This window comes from Oncorhynchus mykiss, chromosome 8 (genome assembly GCF_057628025.1).
Source record: "Oncorhynchus mykiss isolate SJ-2025 chromosome 8, ASM5762802v1, whole genome shotgun sequence".
NCBI lineage: Eukaryota > Metazoa > Chordata > Actinopteri > Salmoniformes > Salmonidae > Oncorhynchus > Oncorhynchus mykiss.
The window spans coordinates 68,283,185-68,309,675 of NC_143029.1; the positions used below are offsets into that span (position 1 = coordinate 68,283,185).

The window sequence follows — 26,491 nt, forward strand, 5'->3', positions numbered from 1 at the left end:
ATACTACCTCATTGACCCGACCAACCAGTGCTCCCGCACATTGGATAACCGGGCTATCTGAATTGTGTCCCGCCACTGACCACCTGCCAACTCCTCTTTTACACTACTGCTACTCTGTTCATCATATATGCATAGTCACTTTAACCATATCTACATGTACAGTCGTGGCCAAAAGTTTTGAGAATGACAAAAATATTCATTTTCACATAGTTTGCTTCAGTGTCTTTAGATATTTTTGTCAGATGTTACTATGGAATACTGAAGTATAATTACAAACATTTCATAAGTGTCAAAGGCGTTTATTGACAATTACATGAAGTTGATGCAAAGAGTCAATATTTGCCGTGTTGACCCTTCTTTTTCAAGACCTCTGCAATCCGCCCTGGCATGCTGTCAATTAACTTCTGGCAGCCCATTCTTGCTTAATCAATGCTTGGAGTTTGTCAGGATTTGTGGGTTTTTGTTTGTCCACCCGCCTCTTGAGGATTGCCCACAAGTTCTCAATGGGATTAAGGTCTTGGGAGTTTCCTGGCCATGGACCCAAAATATTGATGTTTTGTTCCCCAAGCCACTTTAGTTATCACATTTGCCTTATGGCAACGTGCTCTATCATGCTGGAAAAGGCATTGTTTGTCACCAAACTGTTCCTGGATGGTTGGGAGAAGTTGCTCTCGGAGGATGTGTTGGTACCATTCTTTATTCATGGTTGTGTTCTTAGGCAAAATTGTGAGTGAGCCCACTCCCTTGGCTGAGAAGCAACCCCACACATGAATGGTCTCAAGATGCTTTACTGTTGGCATGACACAGGACTGATGGTAGCGCTAACCTTGTCTTCTCTGGACAAGCTTTTTTCCGGATGCCCCAAACAATTGGAAAGGGGATTCATCAGAGAAAATGACTTTACCCCAGTCCTCAGCAGTCCAATCCCTGTACCTTTTGCAGAATACCAGTCTGTCCCTGATGTTTTTCCTGGAGAGAAGTGGCTTCTTTGGTGCCCTTCTTGACACCAGGCCATCCTCCAAAAGTCTTCACCTCACTGTGCGTGCAGATGCACTCACACCTGCCTGCTGCCATTCCTGAGCAAGCTCTGTACTGGTGGTGCCCCGATCCCGCAGCTGAATCAACTTTAGGAGATGGTCCTGGCGCATGCTGGACTTTCTTATGTGCCCTGAAGCCTTCTTCACAACAATTGAACCGCTCTCCTTGATGATCCAATAAGTGGTTGATTTAGGTGCAAACTTACTGGCAGCAATATCCTTGCCTGTGAAGCCCTTTTTGTGCAAAGCAATGATGACGGCACATGTTTCCTTGCAGGTAACCATGGTTGACAGAGGAAGAACAATGATTCCAAGCACCACCCTCCTTTTGAAGCTTCCAGTCTGAGTTTGAATAACGAGAGAATCACTGACAGATGGTCCTTTTGTTGCAGGGATGAAATGCAGTGGAAATGTTTTTTGGGGATTCAGTTAATTTGCATGGCAAAACTTTTGGCCACGACTGTACATACTACCTCAATCAGCCCGACTAACCGGTGTCTGTGTGTAGCCTCACTACTTTTCACTGTCTTTTTACTGTTGTTTTTATTTCTTTACTTACCGATTGTTCACCTAATACATTTTGCGCCATTGGTTAGAGCCTGTAAGTAAGCATTTCACTGTAAGGTGAAATATACCTGTTGTATTTGGCACACATGACAAATAATGCATTGTATTATTATATGTAGTAGAAAGCGATGAGTTAGAAGAAGCCTACATAACCAACCCATAAAGTAAAATTGAACATCCATATATGTCCAGCTATGTAAACTTTAACATTTATGTATCCTGCAATAGATGTCTTTCAATTTATAACAAACATTTTTGTCTTCTTCTAATGCCTCTCAAGGGGAAAATAATCTAAAAGTAATGGAATGTAATCAGATTACATTACTGAGTTTGGGTAATCTAAAAGTTACCTTACTGATTACAATTTTGGATAGGTAACTTGTAACTTTAACGGATTACACTTAGAAAGTAACCTACCCAACCCTGCGTCATAAATATTCACACAACCCTCCCCTTGTACTGTAAAAAAAGGTGCACACCCTCCCCTCTCGTAGATTTAATTCAAAATAATCTTTACGACCACATATAATAACTGTAGGGACCCTGTGTTTATAAACATGGATATCAACTTTGCCACTTCAGCATGCTTTTGTGGCACAGTAGATGCCATAGACCAGAATGCTGAGGGTTTGCCGACTACCATGGACAAGTTATGCTGAGGGTGCTTCAACATCATGGTTTACGTTTTCAATACCATAATCTGCAGTTTGGATGCCTAAATTATATTTTGGACTAATGTGTGCCAGGTAGCCTAGAGGAGACATTTGAATAACTGGGCCTGCTAAGAGCATATGTGGCCACATTATTATAGGACAACTTGGGAAAATTATGATCTGCAACAGACAGCGCATCTCAGTACTTAAAATACAGCCAGACTGGCCTGCTACTGTGGCTTTCTAGACATTATAAACTGTCGGGAGTAGACCCACGACTGATCCAAATGGAAGTTAATATTCAAATCACAGGGCTTTTTCTCAATTATTCAAATGACATTTTAACTACAGTTTACAGCCTAGAGTATAATTTTGTACTCGCTTGAAAACAATGCAATTATTCATTGCATTGTGGTGCTATAGGCAAGTCTAGGTAGGATAATTCTATTGTCTCTAAACAAGATCAATAGGGGAGCTTTTTGAGCTGCGTGTCTCATGTCTTCAATGTTCTTTCATGCGCAATGACACAGAAGTCCTCTCCGCTTACATTTAAAATTGGTGCAGCTTTGAATGATTTTATATGTGGTATGATTGCTAGTTAGCATATTGCAGATCTGGACAAACAATCCACCTACCACTATTGTCACTTTGAAAGGTGGATAGAGGGCAGGATAGACAGTTAGACTGGTATATGATACTGGCCTGTAGTATAGTTAGTGTTTGGAAAAGTGTAGTGCATAATGGAACCTCCAAAACACCTTGATATAGGGGAGGTGCATGCAAGCAGATGAGGACAATTGTCTACAATGGAAGAAATTATATAGTAAAACCTGAAAAGGGGTGAATCCAAAAATGGATTACCCTCCCCTGTGCCCAATTTAAAAAAAATAAACACTTCCAAAAGGACCAATATAAAGTAGGAAGGAGTTGGAGCACTCAACAAAAAAGGAGCGATTGATTTCTTTTAGCTCACTTTAATCCATTATACACGATGCAAACGGGTGACTGAAGTGTCAACGTCAAGCTGAAGTTGTCAGCGATTAGGTGCAGAGATGTAGCAGAGTCAGTCAGACGCAGGACACAGGTTTTGAGCAACACAAGTGAGTTTACTCAAAAAAGCTAAATTCCAAATAGGAACATACATACACACTAGCACAATCAACAACCACTAAAGACACCAACAATCACGGACAGAACAGAAATGTATGCCAGAGGGTTAAATAAGGAACATGATATGGGAATTGAAACCAGGTGTGTGTAATACAGACAAAACGAAACTGAAACATGGATCGGTGGTGACTAGAAAGCCGGTGACGTCGACCGCCGAACACCACCCAAACAAGGAGAAGGACCGACTTCGGCGGAAGTCGTGACAGAAGGAAGTGGTCAGATGACGCAGATGCTAAACTACAGGACTGTTTTGCTTGCACAAACTGGAATATGTTCCGGGTACACCACGTCAGTCACTGACTTCATCAATAAGTGCATCTATGACGTCGTCTCCACAGTGACCGTACGTACACAACCAGAAGCCATGGATAACAGGCAACATCCACACTGAGCAAAATGGTAAAGCTGCCACTTTCAAGGAGCGGGGCTCTAACCCGGACGCTTATAAGAAATCCCGCTATGCCCTCAGACAAACCATCAAGCAAGACTAAGATTGAATCGTACTACACCGGCTCCGATGCTCGTTGGATGTGGCAGGGTTTGCAAACTATAACGGACTGCAAAGGGAAGCATAGCCGCGAGCTGGCCAGTGACAAGCCTACCAGATGAGCTAAATAACTTATGCTTGCATCGAAGCAAGCAACACTGAAGCATCCATGAGCTGTTCCGGACGACTGTGTAATCACGCTCTCTGTGGCCGATGTGAGTAAGACCTTTAAACAGGTCAACATTCACAAGGCTGCAGGGCCTGACGGATTACCAGGACGTGTACTGACATGTGTCTTCACTGACACTTTCAACCTGTCCCTGACCGAGTCTGTAATACCAACATGTTTCATGCAGAACACCATAGTCCCTGTGCCCAAGAACACCAAGGGAACCTGCCTAAATGACTACCGACGTGTAGCACTCATTTCTGTAGCCATGAAGTGCTTTGAAAGGCTGGTCATGGCTCACATCAACACCATCATCCCAGAAACCCTAGACCCACTCCAATTTGCATACCACCCCAACAGATCCACAGATGATGCAATTTCTATTGCACTCCACACTGCCCTTCCCACCTGGACAAAAGGAACACCTACGTGAGAATGCTATTCATTGACTACAGCTCAGCGTTCAACACCGTAGTGCCCTTAAAGCTCATCACTAAGCTAAGGACCCTTGGACTAGACACCTCCCTTTGCAAATGGATCCTGGTCTTCCTGACGGGCCGCCCCCAGGTGGTAAAGTTAGGTAACAACACATCGCCACTCTGATCCTCAAAATGGGGCCCCTCAGGGGTGCATGCTCAGTCCCCTCCTATATTCCCTGTTCACCCATGACTGCATGGCCAAGCACGACTCCAACACCATCATTAAGTTTGCCGACGACACAACAATGGTATGCCTGATCACTGACAACGAGGAGACAGCCTATAGAGAGGAGGTCAGAGACCTGGCAGTGTGGTGTCAGCATAACATTCTCTCAATGTGATCAAGACAAAGGAGCTGATTGTGGACTACAGGAAAAGGCGGGCCAAACAGGCCCCTATTAACATCGACGTGGCTGTAGTGGAGCGGGTTGAGAGTTTCAAGTTCCTTGGTGTCCAAATCACCAACGAACTATCAAAGTCCAAACACACCAAGACAGTCTTGAAGAGGGCACGACAATGCCTATTTCCCCACAGGAGACTGAAAAGATTTGGCATGTGTCCCCAGATCCTAAAAAAGTTTTACAGCTGCGCTATCGAGAGCATCCTGACTGGTTGCATCACCGCCTGGTATGGCAACTGCTCGGCCTCCAACTGCAAGGCACTACAGAGGGTAGTGCATACCGCAAAGTACATCATGGGGCCATGCTTCCTGCCATCCAGGACCACTATACCAGGCGGTGTCAGAGGAAGGCCCTAAAAATTGCCAAAGACTCCAACCACAATAGTTATTGACTGTTCTCTTTGCTACCGCATGGCAAGCGGTACCGGAGTGCCAAGTCTAGGTCCAAAAGGGTTCTTACCAGCTTTTACCCCCATGCTATAAGACTCCTGAACAGCTAATCAAATGGCTACCTGGGCTATTTGCATTGTCACCCCCCCCCCCCCCATTTTTACGTTGTCGCTACTCTTATTACCCATGCACATACTCAGTCACCTTACATGTACCTATTACCTCAACTAACCTGTGCCCCCGCACATTGACTCTGTACCAGTACCCCTGTATGTAGTCTCCCTACTGTTATTTTGTTGTTGCTCTTTAATTATTTGTTATTTTTCAGTTATTTATTTATTTATTATTTTTTTACTTGTTGATTTTAGTAAGTACTTTCTTGACACTTATTTTTCTTAAAACTGCATTGTTTGTTAAGGGCTTGCAAGTTGCTATTTCACTGTAAAATCTACACCTGTTGTATTTGGCGCATGTGACAAATACAATTTGATTTGTTTATCAGAAACCTAGAGTGCAGATACTGAACATTTTATAGAACAGAATAGAATAACACCTCAGTCTCCCACATCTGAAGTCACTCATAAAATCTGCCCAATAACAGAGTGGCTAAAGCTAACTTGTTGTATTACTGTTATTGCTCTGTGAGTCTGAATAAACCCAGTCCACTGTTGCCTCCCTCTGGTCATAAATGATGACTCATAATGATATGGGCTTTGTAAAGGAGAATGGGAGAAGATATTTTCACACGAGTAGTGCTGTTCACGAGAACCCAAGTCAGGTATTTGCTGACATAGAATGTTGAAGTAGAATGTGGGGTCATCTGTTTCAGGGTGCATTCCAAATGTCACCCTATGCCTTTAGTGCACTACTTTTGACCAGGGCCCATAAGGCTGTGGTCAAAAGTAGTGCACTACACTGAGTGTACCACACATGAGGAACTCAACAGTTTCCCCTTTGAATCATGAATGGTCCACCACCCAATGGACATCCAGCCAACTTGACACAACTGTGGGAAGTAGAGGTCGACTGATTATGATATTTCAGCGCCGATACCAATTATTTGAGGACCAAAAAAAGCAGATACCGATTAATTTGCCGATTTAAAAAAAAAAAAACATTTGTAATAATGACAATTACAATAATACTGAATGAACACTTATTTGAACTTGATATAACACATCAATAAAATCAATTTAGCCTCAAATAAATAATGAAACATGTTTAAATAATGAAAAAAAAGTGTTGGAGAAGAAAGTAAGAGTGCAATATGTGCCATGTAAGAAAGCTAACGTTTAAGTTCCTTGCTCAGAACATGAGAACATGTGAAAGCTGGTGGTTCCTTTTAAGATGAGTCTTCAATATTCCCAGGTAAGAAGTTTTAGGTTGTAGTTATTATAGGAATTATAGGACCATTTCTCTCTAAACCATTTGTATTTCATATACCTTTGACTATTGGATGTTCTTATAGACACTTTAGTATTGCCAGTGTAACAGTATAGCTTCCGTCCCTCTCCTCGCTCCTACCTGGGCTCCAACCAGGAACACATCGACAACAGCCATCCTCAAAGCATCGTAAGCCCACACTCCACAAAAGCCACGGCCCTTGCAGAGCAAGGGGAACAACTACTCCAAGTCTCAGAGCGAGTGACGTCACCGATTGAAACGCTATTAGAGCGCACCCCGCTAACTAGCTAGCCATTTCACATCGGTTACACCAGCCTAATCTCGGGAGTTTATAGGCTTGAAGTCAAAAACAGCTGAATGCTTGAAGCACAGCGAAGAGCTGCTGGCAAAACGCACGAAAGTGCTGTTTGAATGAATGATTACGAGCCTGCTGGTGCCTACCATCACTCAGTCACACTGCTCTATCAAATCATAGACTTAATTATAACATAATAATACACAGAAATACGAGCCTTAGGTCGTTAATATGGTCGAATCCGGAAACTATCATTTCGGAAACAAAACGTTTATTCTTTCAGTGAAATACGGAACCTTCAATGTTATGTCATAATTACATAAAATTCTGGAAAATTTGTTCACAATGAGCCAGGCGGCCCAAACTGTGGCATATACCCTGACTCTGCGTGCAATGAACGCAAGAGAAGGGACACAATTTAACCTGGTTAATATTGCCTGCTAACCTGGATTTCTTTTAGCTAAATATGCAGATTTAAAAATAAATACTTCTGTGTATTGATTTTAAGAAAGGCATTGATGTTTATGGTTAGGTACACGTTGGAGCAACGACAGTCCTTTTTCGCAACTGCGCACTGCATCGATTGTATGCAACGCAGGACATGCTAGATAAACTAGTAATATCAACCATAACTAGTGATTATGATTGATTGTTTTTTTATAAGATAAGTTTAATGCTAGCTAGCAACTTACCTTGGCTTCTTACTGCATTTGTGTAACAGTCAGGCTCCTTGTGAGGCAGGTGGTTAGAGTGTTGTACTAGTTAACCGAAAGGTTGCAAGATTGAATCCCTGAGCTGACAAGGTAAAAATCTGTCGTTCTGCCCCTGAACAAGGCAGTTTACCCACCGTTCCTAGGCCATCATTGAAAATAAGAATTTGTTCTTAACTGACTTGCCTAGTTAAATAAAGGTGTAAAAAAATTGTTTTTTTAAATCGGCAAAATCGGCGTTTAAAATACAGATTTCCGATTGTTATGAAAACTTGAAATCGGCCCTAATTATTCGGCCATTCCGATTAATCGGTCAACCTCTAGTGGGAAGCATTGGAGTCAACGTTGGCCAGCATACCTGTAGAACGCTTTCGACACCTTGTAGTCCATGTCCTGACAAATTGAGTCTGTTCTGAGGGCAAAACAGGGTGCAGCTCAATATTAGGAAAGTGTTCCTAATGTTTTGTTACACTCAGTGTATATAGGGAATAGGATTGGCATTTGGTACACAGACTTTGGGTGCAGTTTAGGTCATGCACTGTTATTGCTGGTTGGACTAATCTAGAGTGTTGATGAGGTTGGAGGCAGATGAAGGCCCTATCCCTCTTGCTATTGGATGGCTTCCAAGGACTCTGACCTGCTTCAAGGGGAGAGTCAGGGTTTGACTCATCTGGCCTGGAGATGCTTAAGGACAGAGAGAGGTGGTGTCGAGCTGTGATTAATAAGGCATGGTGACAGGAATCCGGTTGACTGGTGGTTCCATTCTCGGAACCATCAGTCAATCAGAATGACAAATCTCTGTAGAGATGCTGATTGAATCCATCTCCCAAACCCCCAAAGTCCACAAATTACTTCAGGACGAAATCAACAGAGAGCAAAATAATCCATCAAAATCTACTGTAGGAAGAGCATTGGAGAGGTATAGCTAGATGCAGTCTGAACTGAAATGTTAGTTTTCAGTTTGCAATTGTGGGTAGGAACCAGATACTGACAACATATCCACTTGTTACTCATTTGTGTAGTGCGCAAACAAACATATGAGAAGAGGAGAGTCAGTGGACAAGATACAGTCAAGCATCCAGCATTTAAGGCTGCTGTACTTTGCTGGAGGGAACTTTACACATGGTTTCCTCTAATAGTGCGATGTGCATATTATTATTATTATTAAGTTCTCTCGTCATTTACTCAGGTGTTTGACAAGACTCAACAAAGTTATGAGAACTCTGCTCTGAAGACATGTCTAATTATGAGTAATTACTGAAGAATAACACAAACATTACCATCAACACAATAAGTACTAGTAGTAAAAGATGGCGCCGGAGAACATGGCCAACGTTTTACATTCTCCCAACCAATTTTTTTTTTTGCGTTTTGTGTTTTTTTTACTTATTGTGTACATAATGTTGCTGCTACTGTCTCTTATGACCGAAAATAACTTCTGGGCATCAGAAAAGTGATTACTCACTGTGGATTGGAAGAAGCTTTTTCCTTTAACGAGTCCGACGAGAATGATATCCTGCTTTCACTGGAACAGGCCCAGATCCACGCCTTTTGCGTGAAGAAAAGACGCTGGAAAGTGGACGCAGATCGGGGATCCATCTGAGAATCCGGAGGAGAGCAAGTAAACTCCCAATGCCTTCCATTCTCTTTGCTAACGTGCAATTGTTAGAAAATAAAATTGATAACATGCTATTAAGATTATCTTACCAACGGGACATTAAAAACTAACATCTTATGTTTCACCGAGACGTGGCTGAACGAAGAAACGGACCATATAGAGCTGGCGGGATTTTCCATGCACCGGCAGAACAGAGACGCTACCTCTGGTAAAATGAGGAGTGGGGGTGTGTGTCTTTTTGTCAATAACAGCTGGTGCGATGTCTAATATTAAAGATGTCTCGAGGTATTGTATTGCTCGCCTGAGGTAGAGTACCTTATGATAAGCTGGCGACCACACTATCTACCAAGTGAGTTCTCATCTGTATTATTCATCGCCGTCTATTTACCACCACAAAGCAAAGCTAGCACTAAGACCGCTTTCAACCAACTCTAAGGCCATAAGCAAAGAAGAAAATGCTGACCCAGAAGCGGCGCTCCTAGTGGCCGGGGACTTTAATGCAGGAAAACTTAAATCAGTTTTACCAATTTTTTTGCCAGCATGTGCAACCAGGGAAAATAAAATCATAGGCCACCTTTACTCCACACACAGAGATGCATACAAAGCTCTCCTCCACCCTGTCACATTCATCATAACGATGAGACCAAGGTGCAGCGTGATTTGAATACATTCTTCTTTATTTACGAAGAACACTAAACAAACTAACAAAATAACAAAACGAATGTGACGCTAATAATAACGAGTGCTGACATGCAACTACACATAGACAATAACCCACAAAACCAAAATGGAAAATGGCAACCTAAATAGGATCCCCAATCAGAGACAACGATAAACAGCTCTCTGATTGGGGAACAATTCAGGCCACCATAGACCTACATTTACCTAGACAACACCAAAACCCCATAGATATACAAAAAACCCTAGACAGGACAAAAACACACATACCAGCATCGTCACACCCTGACCTAACCAAAATCATAAAGAAAACAAAGATAACTAAGAACAGGGTGTGACACACCCTCCATTTGGCAAATCTGGCCCCAATTCTATCCTCCTGATTCCTGCTTACAAGCAAAAACTAAAGCAGGAAATACCAGTGACTTGCTCAATACGGAAGTGGTCAGATGAAGCGGATGCGACACTACAGGACTGTTTTGCTAGCGCAGACTGGAATATGTTCTGGGATTCTTCCAATGGCATTGAGGAACACACCACCTCAGTAATCAGCTTCATCAATAAGTGCATCAATGACGTCGTCCCCAAAGTGACTGTAAGTGAATATCCCAACCAGAAGCCATGGATTACAGGCAACATCTGCATCGAGCTAAAGGCTAGAGCTGCTTTCAAGGAGCGGAAATCTAATCCGGACGCTTATAAGAAATCACGCTATGCCCTCAGACAAACCATCAAACAAGAAAAGTATCAATACAGGATTAAGATTGAATCATACTACCCCGGCTCTGACACTCGTCGGAGGTGGCAGGGCTTGAAAGCTATTACTGGACTACAAAGGGAAACCCAGACGCGAGCTGCCCAGTGACGCGAGCCTACCAGACGAGCTAAATGCCTTTTATGCTTGTTTCGAGGCAAGCAGCACTGAAGCATGCATGAGAGCACCAGCTGTTCTGGATGACTGTGTGATAACGCTCTCGGTAGCCGATGTGAACAAAACCTTTAAACAGGTCAACATTCACAAAGCCGCTGGGCCAGACGGATTACCGGAACGCGTACTCAAAGCATGCACGGACCAACTGGCAAGTGTCTTCACTGACATTTTCAAACTCTCCCTGACCGAGTCTGTAATACCTACATGGTTCAAGCAGACCACCATAGTCCCTGTGCCCAAGGAAGCAAAGGTAACCTGCCTAAATGATTACTGCCCCGTGGCACTCACGTCGATAGCCATGAAGTGCTTTGAAAGGCTGGTCATGGCTCACATCAACAGCATCCTCCCGGACACTCTAGACCAACTCCAATTTGCAAACCGCCCCAACAGATCCACAGATGACGCAATAACAATCGCACTCCACACTGCCCTTTCTCACCTGGACAAAAGGACACCTATGTGAGAATGCTGTTCATCAACTACAGCTCAGCGTTCAACACCACATTGCCCACGAAGCTCATCACTAAGCTAAGGACTCTGGGACTAAACACCTCCCTCTGAAACTAGATCCTGTACTTCCTGAAGGGCCGCTGATCTGCCACGCTGACCCTTAACACTGGGGCCCCTCAAGGGTGTGTACTTGGGCCCCTCAAGGGTGTGTACTTAGTCCCCTCCTGTATTCCCTGTTCACCCACGACTACGTGGCCAAACACGACTCCAACACTATCATTAAGTTTGCTGACGACACAACAGTGGAAGGCCTGACAACAATGAGACGGCCTATAGAGAGGAGGTCAGTGAACTGGCAGTGTGGTGCCAGGACAACAACCTCTCCCTCAATGTAAGTAAGACAAAGGAGCTGATCGTGGACTAAAGGAAAAGGCCAAACAGGCCCCCATTAACATCGACGGGCTGTAGTGGAGCTGGTCGAGAGTTTCAAGTTCCTTGGTGTCCACATCACCAACGAACTATCATGGTCCAAACATACGAAGACAGTCGTGAAGAGGGCACGACAAAACCCCCTCAGGAGACTGAAAAGATTTTTCATGGGTCCCCAGATCCTCAAAAGGTTCTACATCTGCACCATCGAGAGCATCCTGACATGTTGCATCACCGCCTGGTATGGTAACTGCTCGGCATCTGACCGTAAGGCGCTACAGAGGGTAGTGCGAACGACCCAGTACATCACTGGGGCCAAGCTTTCTGCCATCCAGGACCTATGTAATAGGCAGTGTCAGAGGAAAGCCCATACAATTGTCAGACTCCAGTCACCCAAGCTATAGACTTTTTTCTCTGCTAGTTGTTTTCGGCGCATGTAGCAAATAAAGTTTGATTTGATTAGTAAGACAACAGCAAGAAGTACAGGTGTAATTTAAATCAAATCAAATCAAATTTATTTATATAGCCCTTCGTACATCAGCTGATATCTCAAAGTGCTGTACAGAAACCCAGCCTAAAACCCCAAACAGCAAGCAATGCAGGTGTAGAAGCACGGTTTACAACTGTCATTGCAGTAGTATATTGTAGTTAAATTAGGCAGGGTGGCCCTCTGTTTCTGCTCTCTTGCCAACTGCTTATGGAATTGCCTTTGGCTCGACAATGACAGCAATGGAGTTGACAAAAGCACAAACAGATCTGGGACCAGGCTAACAATAATATAATAGGCTGTAGTAACAATACTTCAATACTCCAATGCTGTAGCGCAGTACCAGGGGTTAGTAATACAGTAGTAGCAGTAGCCTTAGTAACAGGCTTATTTGGGTCCCATGTCATTTGCCTGACAGTATAACTTGTACCCACATTAGTTCCAGCTGTGCAGAGTACTTAGCAGTATCCCTGGACAGATGTAATGAGCTGAGGGATAATAGTTTCTGCCCCAATAAATACCCAGAAATTAGAGTATGTTATTTGCTCCTCTGCTGCATCAAAGTTGGTATCGAGAGACAGCATCAATCTCCAGGCCATCAGACTGTTAAATAGCCATAACCACCCGAGTTACTGTCCTATATACTTAGACATGGAATCACTGGTCACTTTAATAATGGAACACCAATAAAACGTGATTTGATTTGCTCTGACATCATGCTCTACTTCTCCTCTATTCTCTTTCTCTTAGTCCCTCCTTCCTTTTCCACATGACACTTGTGGCGTCACTTGCGGCTGTGTTCCATTCCTCTGTATCATATTATGTTCACCTCAGCCTGTTGTTTTTCTTTTAGAAGGTGAGCCCCGGCACACTCTCTCACTCTTTTTCTTTCTCCTTCTCTCTATCTCTCTCCCTCACTCTCTCTCTCTTGATCGCTCTTTTTTGCCCCCTCTCTCTCCACGGTTCTCTTTTAGAGGCAGAAGGGGTCCTACCTTTTCCATTCTGCATCAGACCGTATCTAGACCTAACATAAGAAACACACCTGTGCACTTACTGGGCACCCTGTAGTTTACTAATACCCCGTGTTCACTAGCAAGCAGTGCTGCGCAGTGAAACACTGCTTCCCATTCAGTTTCAATGGAAGGAAAGAGGTGAGAAGCGGAGAAGGATCTTTGGGCGGTGTGAAGATGGTGTGGGAGACGGTGAAAAAGTTAAACTTTTCTCAACTTTATGCAAATCACCAGCAGCGACAGGTTACCATTATGAATTTGACTCTATGCGACCCAAGGCTGGAGTCTTTCTTCAGCAAAAATGGCTGGCAAAAATACTAGGGTGAAAGCAAATGTTAATGATTATAACATCATAGAGAGTCATGCAAAAAATATACAGTTGAGAGGAATATGTTAGTTAATGTAGAGACAAACGATTATGCATATTTCTTTGTCATAAAGTTCATTTACGACAATTGCGATTTAGCAAGCTAGCTGACTAGCTAACATTAACCAGCTAGCTGGCTAGCTTTAGGGGTGAGTATGAAATTGAAATGTTGGTTGTTTAATGTTTTAGGGACTCCTGAAACAGGCAAACTAGGCTGTCGTCATAAGGAAGACATCATCCTCCCTTATGTGGTAGCCTTCCTGCAGGCTCATCTTGACATGACCCTCCAGCTTTACAATGCCACCAGCCATACTGCTCGTTCTGTGCGTGATTTCTTGTAAGACAGGAATGTCAGTGTTCTGCCATGGTCAGTGAAGAGCCCGTATCTCAATCCCATTGAGCATGTCTGGGACCTGTTGTATCGGAGGGTGAGGTCTAGGGCCATTCCCCCCCAGAAATGTCCGGGAACTTGCAGGTGCCTTGGTGGAACAGTGGGGTAAAATGTCACAGCAAGAACTGGCACATCTGGTACAGTCCATGAGGAGAAGATGAACTACAGTAATTAATGCAGCTGGTGGCCACACCAGATACCCTCTATGTAGCCAGTTCAAATGCGGGAGGGGTTTACCAATACAGCTGATATAACCGATAGGATTTAGGGAGAAGGAGAGAGAGGGATGAAGTGAAGGAGAAAATTTAGAAATGTATTGAGAAAATAAGCTAGTTAAAGAGACAGTGTTGACTACGAAAAGCCAACTGACATTTACTCCTGAGGTGCTGACCTGTTTCACCCTCGACAACCACTGTGATTATTATTATTATTATTATTTTCTGATCAATTTTCTGTTATTTTAATGGAGAATTTTTTTTACTTTTCTTTCAAAAACAAGGACATTTCTAAGTGACCCCAAACTTTTGGATGGCAGTGTAATTGTCCATGACTGCAGCTTGACGGGTCAAGAGTGAGTAAAGATGGTCCCGGGGAGGGGTGGAGCTAGGTAGGAGTTCTGTGGCGAACCACAACCTGCAGTAGAATGGGTTTGGTCTGATATTCCACCTGGCTGGAACCAAGGGGGCATCCATCGAGGGCTTGAATCTGCAGAGGGATAGGACATTTCACGCAGGGGATTTGTAATTCTCTGGTGAAGTCTTGATCAAATAAATCATCTGCGGCCCCAGAGTCCACAAAGGCTTGAATCTCGTGCTGATGGTTGTCCCAGTGGAGGTTTGCGGGTAGTGACAGACGGTGACTGGGTAGCCGAGGGTTAACTGCACAGCCCATCATGGTCTCCCCTTGTCCTGGCAAGCCCTGGCAATTCCCGTCAGCTCTGGCCATGTAGTACGGAGATGGCTGAGACCACCTTTCACCCTCCTGTGGGCTCAGACGTGTGCGTCCCAGCTGCATGGGCTCCTCAATGCTGGGTTTGCGGGGCTTGGGGTGTTCAGGAAACCAGGATACTGGAGTGGTGTCAAAAAAGCGCTGTCTCATGCGTTCTTGGAGGCAGTTGTTGATCCTGATTGCCAGCATTATAAGGGACTCGCGGTCCTCTCCCAGTTCATCCTTTATGGAGTTACACAAACCCTGGTGCATTGAGAGTGCGGAACTCAATGGCGAAGTCAGCCACTGGTCAGGCCACTTGGCGGATATTGAACAGTCGGCTGGCCACTTCTCGTCCACCGCCTGGGTGGTCGAAGACTTGTCGCAGCTCGGCAGTGAAGGCTAATAATGAGCTGCAGGATGTTGGCTACTGTTTCCACACTGCCGTTGCCCGTGCCAGGGCCTTGCCCGAGGGTAGAGAGATGATATAGGCGATCATGGCCCAATCGGTGTGGAATGAGGACTGTAGCTCGAACACCAGAGAACACGGAGTGAGGAAGCCCTTGCAACTTCCCAGGTGGCCGTCATACCGCTTGGGGCCTGGGATCTTGGGTTCCTGGTGCAGGTTCCCTGGAGACACCTGTAGCACTGGGTGATGAGACTTGGGCATTTACTCCTCCTGGGTTGAGGTTGGACTGTGGTTGGAGGGAGTCAGTAAGTGCCCGGAGGATCTCTGATATTTGGGAGAGTTGTTCTTGCTGCCGCACCAATAGTGCTTCTTGGTGGGTTACAACATTCTTAATCTGGGTGATCTCTGCTGGGTCCATGTTAAGGCAAAAGCTTGCTGTGACGTGATGAGGTTGGACCCAGGTGCAGAGAAGAGACCAGATGAGGAATCAGTGGTTAAGGTTAAACACTTTACTGAGAAACCGTAGCCACAGGATCACAGTACACTAGACCAATAACAACCATTAAGTCTGGAAACCTCACTCAGGAAACGACCACGCACACAGTAACCAATTCAAGCTTCTGCAAAGGAAAACAGAAAAGACTCCTTTTTTAACAGGGAAATCATAATGAGTAAATAGGACAATGTCTCTAGGACGATCTCTGCCGCCCTTTGGTGACAGGTGGAACCATGACAATTACTCTTTACCCATTTAATAACCAGACCTTCATACAAACTTGTTATGCTGAATTCTTGACGCACAATCGAACGTGCTGCAATATGCTACCATATGCTGCCAGAACGCCCACGAGCGAGCCACTCTGGGCAGCCTAAGTGGCACGCTGCAATTTACCATGTGCTAGTGAACACGACCCGTAACAAATCAATTGTCCCAGTTGCAATGCATTTAGTACATGTCCCAATTGCAAAATTCCCTGGAGGATCCCAGGAGCGTTTGTCCTCCTTGGAGTACAAAGTAGAATATTCAAACTATTCACAAGGAGGGAGAGCTGATTTCAGCTGAACACCAAGACACCAGAGAGTAACCAGAGATCTGAAGAGAGCTGATGGTGGTGGAACTAAAGAAAACATCTCAGGGAGACCTGCCACCAGGTACCTGGGTATTTGTTAACGGTGACACTTCTGGAAGAGAGGATCACATCAGTGCCCTGTCAGGACGATGGGACCAGGAGGCTTGGGAGGGATACAGGTTTGGTGCTGGGCTGAGGTCGGGGAGCCTTGTTGCTGCCTGTCCCGTGGCCTGATGTCTCTGACAATGTTTGCTGGTGTGAGGGGTTCCTTTGAAGGGAACGAGGGGAAATGACTGCCTGGTCTTGAAGCTGCTGAACAAGTTTCTTTGCTTTACTCTTCCTCCTGCTGGTTCTCCACACCTGGCCTATTGGATGGAAATAGTCCGCCACACTCAGAAAGGGCAGAGAGGTGAAGGGGGGTGGGGAGGAGGTTAGAGAGAGGGAGTTTGTGGCACGTTGGGAGGCTGTGAAATGAGGGAGACAGGGTAAGCCCTATGGTTTATGCTAGGGGGACACTGGAGTGAAAATAGAACTGATCAAATATCAGTATATTAACATATCAATGTTTTATGAAAATCCTGTAGAATTAGCTTTTTCTCACAACTGATAATTAACATGGACATCATTTTGGTGACCTAAAAAGTTCCCCATATTCCTGTAAATCACACTCCCAGTCATGAAAGGATACGTCATAGCCCAGATACATAAATAGAAACAAGAATAAAAAATGGTCTTACTTCTCAACTGGGTTGTCGATAGCAAGAGCCTTAGTGCTGCTGTTATGTTAGCTAGCTATGTGCTGCCTGTTCCGGATGTGCTGTAGTTTCTCATTCCGACTGATACGTAATGAGCAGGAGAAATATCTAATGATAATGTAAGTTAATCATGTTTGCGTGTTTCTGGCTTTCAGAGTCTTTTTGCATGTGTACACTATGTGTGAAGCAGTCTGTAGGCCTACAGTGGATTAATAGACTTTAAAGGAATGATTGAAATCACTTTCTATCATGGGAAATAATACACTTGGCAGTTAGGACCTTGACGGATTTACAGTTCTGTAATAGACAGTGGAATCATTAGTTTTGGCCAGCAGTTTCCCAGACAGGGCCAACCATCAGCTATACTTGAGTGAGTTCTGATTCGGTGTTGACGGGTGATTGAGAGGCCGGAGAGAGTTTGGTGAGAGGAACAACAGAACAGCAGCGGTTTGATTGGAAGTATTAAGCACTTTCTGACTGTCTCACTGTTTCATTTTTCCCAGACAGGAATGCACTGTACTGTACACTGTGTTGTGTGTTGGACAGGCGAGTACTATGTGATGTTCTATACCTGCTTTTGACATCACACAAGGAGACGAGCCACAAATCATAGGGCTAATGCCGGTCACGTGATTCAAGATGCTTTAGCTGAAGATACAAGAACAAAAAAAATGTGAACGTAAGAACACATGGAGTAGCAGAGGATGTAGGCATATCTTAGTCATTTCTTTCCATTCATATTTTGGTGCAAGCAGGAGGTTTGATATTTATAAGAAACTTGATTGTACAGTTCTTAGATTTTGTCTGTCATATTCTCTTTGGTGAAGTGGCCTAAAGGCTGGAGCCACCTGCTCCTCTTCACCAGTCACTGGTTACACACTGACTAGGGCCCTCACTGTCACGCCTGCTCCCGCTCTTCCCCCCTGGCGCTTGAGGGTGCCAGGTTGCCCTGCATTACGCACTCCTGTCACCATCATTACACACACCTCTTTCCTTCGTCATATGCATCAGCGATCATTTGGACTCACCTGGACTCAATCACCTGTGTTATTTCCTTCCCTATATCTATCTGTCCCCCAGCTCTATTCCCCACTTCCTCATTAATGTTCCTATGTCATTTTGTTACCTGTTTCTGACACTGGTCCTGTCCTGTTCCATGTCTCTCTTATATTAAATGTTCCACTCCCTGTACCTGCTTCTCATCTCCAGCGTCGGTTCTTACACTCACAGGTCGGACACTCTCTCATCTTGATTTCAATATGTAACAAGTGTGATTTATAAACCATACTACACAAGAAACTGACTTTCTCAGTCCCACATACACAACATGTTGTATTCCTACTCAAACACATTCAGGAAGTTTAGTCTAAAATGGCCACAATCAATCATATGAAAATTAGATCCTACCAGACCATGACCAAATTGTTGGAATTTAGTTTTCATACAGTTTTTCATTAGCTCCATTAGCCTAATGGCTACTCTCAATCATCTACTGTTTATGTATGGAGGCTCCCATTATATTCATACGACATTCATCTCATGTGGGCTTTAAATTTGAAAACCAAGTTCAAATTGTCCAAAATAAAACAAATAATGACATTCACAACCTGTTTAGAGGACAGGTTCCTCTCTTGGTCATCAAATTCAAAAGAATTTCACCTTTGGATCTTCAGTTTCATTACACATCTCCTCTCTCTCCTTCCCAAGGTCCTCTCACTAGGCCCAGATGTCCTACCAGAGTACAAGCTCCAGACCCCCCGTATCCATAAATGGACCATCCTGCACTACAGCCCCTTCAAGGCAGTGTGGGACTGGGTCATCCTGCTCCTGGTCATCTACACAGCCATCTTCACACCCTACTCCGCGGCCTTTCTCCTCAGTGACCAGGAGGAGGCAGCCATGCAGACCTGTGGTTACTGCTCTCCACTGAACGTGGTGGACCTCATCGTGGACATCATGTTCATCGTTGACATCGTCATCAACTTCAGGACGACATACGTAAACACCAACGACGAGGTGGTCAGCCAGTCGCAGCGGATTGCCGTGCACTACTTCAAAGGCTGGTTCCTCATAGACATGGTGGCGGCTATCCCCTTTGACCTGCTCATATACCGCTCTGGAGAAGAGGTGAGGAGACCTGGGTGGAGGGGTTTTTATGCCCTAAAAGTATCATTGTTGTACCAAAGTGCTGCTACGAGCGTCTGTTTTAAGAGCCTGTGCAATATTTTCCTGTAAAAAAAACCCATTTCTTTCTTCTTTCCTAAGTAAACTGACACATAGTGATTATAATCAAAAGAGCTTGGTTGTATGGCTGGGTGTTCTGCATGTGTGAATGACCTGTGTTGAACATATTTCTTACCTGTACCCTTTAAGACAACAACCCTGATTGGCCTGTTAAAGACTGCTCGGCTACTGCGATTGGTGCGTGTAGCTCGGAAGCTGGACAGATACTCTGAGTACGGAGCGGCCGTCCTCTTTCTACTCATGTGCACCTTTGCCCTCATCGCTCATTGGCTGGCCTGCATCTGGTACGCAATTGGTAACGTGGAGCGTGCAGGAGCGGCCCGGATTGGCTGGTTGGACTCTCTGGGGGACCAGCTTGGAAAGCCCTACAATCAGACTGTACCAGGGTCAGGTCCCTCCATCAGGGACAAATATGTCACAGCACTCTACTTTACCTTTAGTAGTCTGACCAGCGTGGGCTTCGGGAACATCTCCCCTAATACCAACTCTGAGAAGATCTTCTCTATCTGTGTAATGCTCATCGGCTGTAAGTCCCAATTATAAGCCCTCAATACACAAATAAATATTGCTTAATACACATGTTATGTTACTGTTAACACATGATTGGAAATTGTACATCACATGGATGGGGAATGTAAGTATTATGTGTATTGGACCTATTGGACAGCCACATCTCGTGTTTACTGTCCAAGGCAATTCTTCCCCAGGGAAGATTATGTCCATTTTATTGTATCTTATTTAATAATATAAAACACTACATTTTGATTACAGGCACAAAATCTTCATGTTTTTCTAGCATTATAATTTTACATGCTTATTTTTGGGGAATATGCTCAGTCCTCTCTATTCTCTCTGTGTGCCTACAGCTCTCATGTATGCTAGCATTTTTGGTAATGTGTCAGCCATCATCCAGCGGCTGTACTCCGGCACGGCTCGCTACCACACCCAGATGCTGCGGGTTCGAGAGTTCATCCGCTTCCACCAGATCCCCAACCCACTGAGGCAGCGGCTGGAGGAGTACTTCCAACATGCCTGGTCCTACACTAACGGCATTGATATGAATGCTGTGAGTCATAAACACACTTGTGCGAACACATGCACACACACACTGCTACTTGTTTTGGTTGAAATTTGTGGCGAAATGGACACATTTAAGTAGTAAAAAGGCAACACACTGTGGTCGACACAAAGACAAACCAGCTGATGTGTCTCCACTCCTCTATGTTGTCCAGGTGCTGAAGGGCTTCCCAGAGTGCTTACAGGCTGATATCTGCCTGCACCTCAACCGCACCCTGCTGCAGAACTGTAAGGCCTTCAAAGGCTCCACTAAGGGCTGCCTGCGGGCCCTGGCCATGAGGTTTAAGACCACCCATGCCCCGCCAGGCGACACCCTGGTCCATGCCGGTGACGTCATCTCAGCCCTCTACTTCATTTCCCGTGGCTCCATAGAGATCCTGAGAGGGGATGTGGTGGTGGCCATCCTGGGTAGGATATCATCTCAACTCCATTTCCATATGGCACAATAAAGATTTACTTGATTTTAATTGACTTGGCTTGCAGTGGCTTTCAACCTGTACCGTATATATATACTTCTACATATTGCTATTGTTATTTTACTACTGCTGTTTAATTATTTGTTACTTACATTATTTCTTTTCAATTTTTTTACTTAACACTTATTTACCTTAACTTCTAAAAGCATTGTTGGTTAAGGGCTTGTAAGTAAGCATTTCACTGTATTCGGCGCATGTGACAAATCATTTTTTATCGTATTTGATATATTGATGCAGAGGCTTTTATCACAGTCTCTCTCATCTCCTCCACTCCTTGAGATATGTCCTCATAGCCCTCCACAATGTTTAGTCGAATAGCCTCACCTGGTGGTTGCTATGGGTTAGTTACAAGAATATGTGAGAGCACATTCACTCAGAAACCTTGTAAATCGCTATAAATGAACACAGAAAAAGTAAATTAGATATGAATTATTAACACATTGTCTCTGAATATCCACAATATCAGAAGCACATAATGTAACCATTTTGTATCCATAGATATGCTATCATCAATGTACCTTCTCCTGTGCATCCAGTAAACAATCTCTTCTTTCCCCCTGCAGGTAAGAATGACATCTTTGGAGAGCCCATTAACCTGTATGCCTGTCCAGGGAAGTGCAATGCAGACGTGAGGGCTCTGACCTACTGTGACCTCCATAAGATCCACAGGGAGGACATGCTGGAGGTGCTAGATATGTATCCCGAGTTCTCTGACTACTTCTGGGGGAACCTGGAGATCACGTTCAACCTCCGGGATGTGAGTTGGCTTTTTGTTACAGAGTTTTGTCTTTAATGCCTTGCTAGAAACATGTCATTCAGGGGAATTTACTGTCTCTTATCTTAGAGTTTGATTGTTTGAATTTAAGTTATTTGACTCCATGAATCATTCTATAACTTCTCACTTTAATATTTTTTTCAGGTTGCCACGGTAGCTGGTTCAATGAGCAGTGAGGACTCTGATCATTGTGGAGTCAGCTGTCGTATTCACAGAACAAAACTGTCCCTCAGTTGCAGCTCGGACAGAGGTGTGGTACCCTGTTAGTCAAGTACTCTGGGTAGCACACGGCTAGATTAGATAATTCTGTGTATTTCAGTTTGATTTTAGTAAACCCATTCAATTTGCATTAATCACACTTGCTTCAATTAGACAAGTCTGTTCTATCCACTCTATATGTGCGTTCCAAAGTGCACCCTATTCCCTGTATAGTGTATTACCCTATGGGCCCTGGTCAGAAGGACAAACCATATTTCTGCATTCTATGCCTCTCGTTCACAGAGGCAGAGGAAACCAATCCATCCCAGAGACATGTCCGCAGGGCCAGAGGCCAGAGCTCCAGAGCACAGGGAGATGGGCAGAACACAGAGTCTCAGGGCCTGATGAGCTCAGCCTATTCTCCTTTCTACTCCAGTGAAGATGAGGAGTCAGTGTTAACCAGCCCTGTACAACCAACTTCACTAGTAGGGATCCCCCATAGCCAGACCACCAACATCAGCAGTGCGGTGGAGGATGAGATGAACCAGAAGACTGGCAATACCTGCAATCCTCTCTCAGGTAGACCATGTCTCCATCAGCACTATTTAAAAAAAACCTTTGTCTCTGTGTTAGATCTGAGTGGTGTTCTTTTTCTCAATTTGTTGCACCACAATAATAGCCGAGCATGCTGCTATTCATGTCAGTGCTGTTACAGGCTTTGGTTTTTCCATGTAATATTTCAAGGTTGGACGTTAGAATGTGGGGCGCATCGATTGGTGTCACCTCGTTAGTCAGTCTGTATTACACGTGTGCTGTTTGGTCATCACGTTAGAGGGATGCTATTTAAGAGTGGCTGGCCCAGTGCTCCAGTTGTCTTGAGAGACAACACATTTAGTTGGCACTACCTATATCAGGTCTAGACAAACAATCCTCTATCTGATCTTCCCTGTTTTTCTTTGCTCCACTTTTTTGGTTTGCTTCCTGTCTTTAATTTTGGTGTGGGTTTTTATTTTGTTTACCTCTTCTTGGACAAATTTAGTGGGCACTCATGGTGGGTGTCTTTTAGGTTCCCGTTGTTGTTGCTCGTCACCTTTCAGTGGACACCCCCATGAGTGTCTTTCAGAACCCCTCCTAGAACCCCACCTGTTTCGTTTTGGTTGTTAAAGTGATTTTTCTTTGTTAGTTCCCTTTGTTGTGAGCGACTGAGTTTCTTGTGGGAACGTAACAGTATAGTATACTGTTTGTTTCTGACAGATGCTATATGAGTTGGACTAGCTGTCTGTCTAACCTCCCTTGTTCTCCCCTGTATCAGGGGCTTTCTCAGGCGTCTCCAACATCTTCAGTTTCTGGGAGGAGAGCCGAGAACAGCAGCAGTATCAAGAGGTGACCTGCCACTGCCTGCCCTCCACTCCCCCTCCTCCCCCTCTCCACACTGTCCTGAGCAACATCAGCCGACGGCAGCGCAGCGAGCTGGAGAACAGGCTGGAACTGCTGCAGAGACAGCTCAACAGGTCGGAGAATGTTTGGTCAATGTTGTGTGAACCCTTGGGTTGTGTATTCTTGGATGTATCCCAAATGGCACACTACTCCATATATAGTTCACTACTTTTGACCAGGGCCCATAGTGCAGTGATTTGACCAGAGCCCTACAGGATGTAGGGAATAGGGATTCCATTTGGGTTGCAACCAATGACTTGCCAAACTTTTGGTGTTGGGAGGCTGTCTCCCTTTAACTGCGGGATAATGAGATGAGCCAAATAACCATTTACTGTTGTGACCTATGCTACTTTAGCTGTGGTTGTTGTCTGACTATTCTACTGTGATCACTCAGGATGGAGTCACGGATGTCCACAGACATCGGGGCCATAATGCAGCTGCTCCAGAGACAGATGGTGCTGGTGCCCCCGGCCTACAGCACAGTGTCCTCTCCCCCTGAACCGTCCCCCTCCCTTACCCTGAGGCCTGCAGAGAGGCTGGTGCAGCCCGTCTCACCGCTGGACTCAGAGACCCTGGCCTCCCTCTCACAGGTACTGTATGTATACCACATATTGCAACGGGGCACACCATCCAAGCAAAGGTGCTTCTTGACTGATGGACACATCTTCCAAATGTGTGTATTTATACTGAACAAAAAATATAAATGCAACATGTAAAGTGTTCCCTTGTTTCATGAGTTGAAATAAAAACTCCCAAACATTTTACATATGCATAAAAAGTGTATTTCTCTCAAAGGGTGTATTTCTGTCGGTAATAAAGGCCTTTTGTGAGGAAAAACTTGTTCTAATTGGCTGGGCCTGGCTCCCCAGTGTGTGTGCCTGGCTGCCAAGTGGGTGGGCCAGGCTGCCAAGTGGGTGGGCCAGGCTGCTAAGTGGGTGGGCCTATGCTCACCCATAGCTGCATCAATGCCCAGTCGTGTACTCCATAGATTTGGGCCTAATTTTATTTCAATTGACTGATTTACTTATGAACTGTAACTCAGTAAAATCTTTGAAATTGTTGCATTTATATTTATGTTCCGTGTAGATTTAACCTGGTTATTGATTTAGGGTAGTTGATTTACTGACCTTTGTAGATAGTAAGGTCACAAAGTGTAGTTGAGGTCGTGTCATCAGTGTGATAGCACTGGACAGAATACTTTTTTTTGTGAAAGCATTGGGTTAAAGATGCCAATACTGTAGCATTTGAATGTTGAGTGGAAATCTACTAAGCCCAAGGGTCTGTCTGGTCTAACCCCTTCTGGATGTAGGTGATCAGTTTGTTAGGACCATCATCACTAGTCTGGATCCATAGGAAACAACTGCTCAGTGTGTCTTGTCTAGCCTACTGTATATCAACCAATAATCCCACTTTGACGTTTACAGAAGTTATTCTGCTGTGTGTACTGTAGATCTGATTCTTCTCACCTCTCTCTTGTTCTCTACCTCAGTTCTTGATCCAAACAGATTTTGACTACAGCCTTTCCAAGTCCTGTGAGTCTCTCCACAGTGCAGTGGAGCTGTGTCTTCTGGAGCCAACCCGAGTCCTGGATCCAACCCCAGTCTTAGACTCTCTCCCCAAGACTCCTCCTCTTGGCAACAGCATCCACCCAGAGCATCGCGCCCTGGGCTTGTCCATCCATACAGATACTGAGCCCTTAAGCCCGGTCAACCATGGGAACTTCTCAGCGCCAGGGACAGGATTGGCCCAGTCAGACCCCTCAGAGGGCCGACGGAGGCTATCGCTGCCAGGGAAACGCACAGCTCTGGACCTGGAGAGCCCCTGGACTACTGCACACAGATACAGTTCTGACCCTGGGAGTTAGGGGCCAAACAGTGTGTGTGTAACACTATCTCCCTGCTTATGGACATGGAGTCGTAAGAGGTACTCAAACAAAAACATATCCATACTGTTTCCCTCTCTGCCTGTGAAATAAAATGTCCTGCGTGTGGATAAAATTATTTTCTGGTCATAGAAGTCCTCAAAGCATCACTTTTCACAGATGTATGCTACCATTTGCAGTATTGTATATGGAAACATATTTGTCCTTGTTAGTCAATATCTGTCTCTGCTGTATATGTCCTTGTTGTCACCATGTAGGGGTTAAGTGTTAGCTGACTAACAGAACTCTGTTCTGTCTCATGGAGTTGTGATGGGAGAGCTGCTGCTAATTTTCATTAGTCTACTGATGTTGCTCTGTCTGTCTGGCTCAATGGGTAACAGAAATGAATTCTGGGATCCATATCTAATTCTTAAATTACTGAACTGAATTAGCAAGCAATATGCAAACTGTAAAACATTTCTATTCTGTTATCATTGTGTGGTATCCTCTCATCTAGTTAGTCTAGATGTTGAATGAGATGGCGTGCGCGCTGAATAACATAATATCCAATCCTAGGCCAGCAGAGGATCACAGAATTATGACCTAATCTACTGAATGTAGTATCTGTCAGACCACAGCAATATTCCATGATGCAAGCGTATCACCTGGGCCTCAATTCTCCTCCTCTCTCTGACTGCAGAAGACCGACTGCTCAGTTACTGTAACAAGCAACTCCAAGTGTAATGACAATGTTTACACCTTTTAGAGCAGGACCTGTATGTGTTAGAACATTTTAGTTTAGGTTGTATCTATTGTTTGATAAAATATTTAGATGAAATATATTTCCAAGAAATCATTCAAAGAACATATCATTATGGATTATTGCTTAATTGTCATTCTGAATAGTACCATTAGCCTACCTATACTGTTATAGTGTGTTACTGTCCAGTTCTGGGAAATAGATTACTGCAGGAAAAGTAGCTTGTTATGTAGGGATATATTGTAAAAAATCTGAACTATTATTGTTTTGGTCAGGGTACAGTATTTATTGATTCAGTTGAATAGAGTTACTGTGTAGCTTGATGTATATTTGATAATGAACAGTTGGATACTACTCATGAATAAAAAGATGAACAAGAA

General features: G+C 44.3%; 1 protein-coding gene across 1 annotated transcript in view; it reads left to right on the forward strand.

Annotated features, from left to right (window-relative positions):
* The window catches only part of LOC110530392 (voltage-gated inwardly rectifying potassium channel KCNH2), a 72,087-nt gene extending 45,596 nt beyond the window's left edge, over window positions 1-26,491 (forward strand). Inside the window, exons 8-17 of the mRNA XM_021613401.3 lie at window positions 18,991-19,410; window positions 19,657-20,053; window positions 20,394-20,593; window positions 20,760-21,012; window positions 21,644-21,837; window positions 22,000-22,105; window positions 22,357-22,632; window positions 23,366-23,564; window positions 23,885-24,080; window positions 24,980-26,491. Of these exons, the coding sequence (XP_021469076.3) occupies window positions 18,991-19,410; window positions 19,657-20,053; window positions 20,394-20,593; window positions 20,760-21,012; window positions 21,644-21,837; window positions 22,000-22,105; window positions 22,357-22,632; window positions 23,366-23,564; window positions 23,885-24,080; window positions 24,980-25,354 (2,616 nt within the window). The 3' untranslated portion in view covers window positions 25,355-26,491. The remainder of the gene's footprint in view (window positions 1-18,990; window positions 19,411-19,656; window positions 20,054-20,393; window positions 20,594-20,759; window positions 21,013-21,643; window positions 21,838-21,999; window positions 22,106-22,356; window positions 22,633-23,365; window positions 23,565-23,884; window positions 24,081-24,979) is intronic.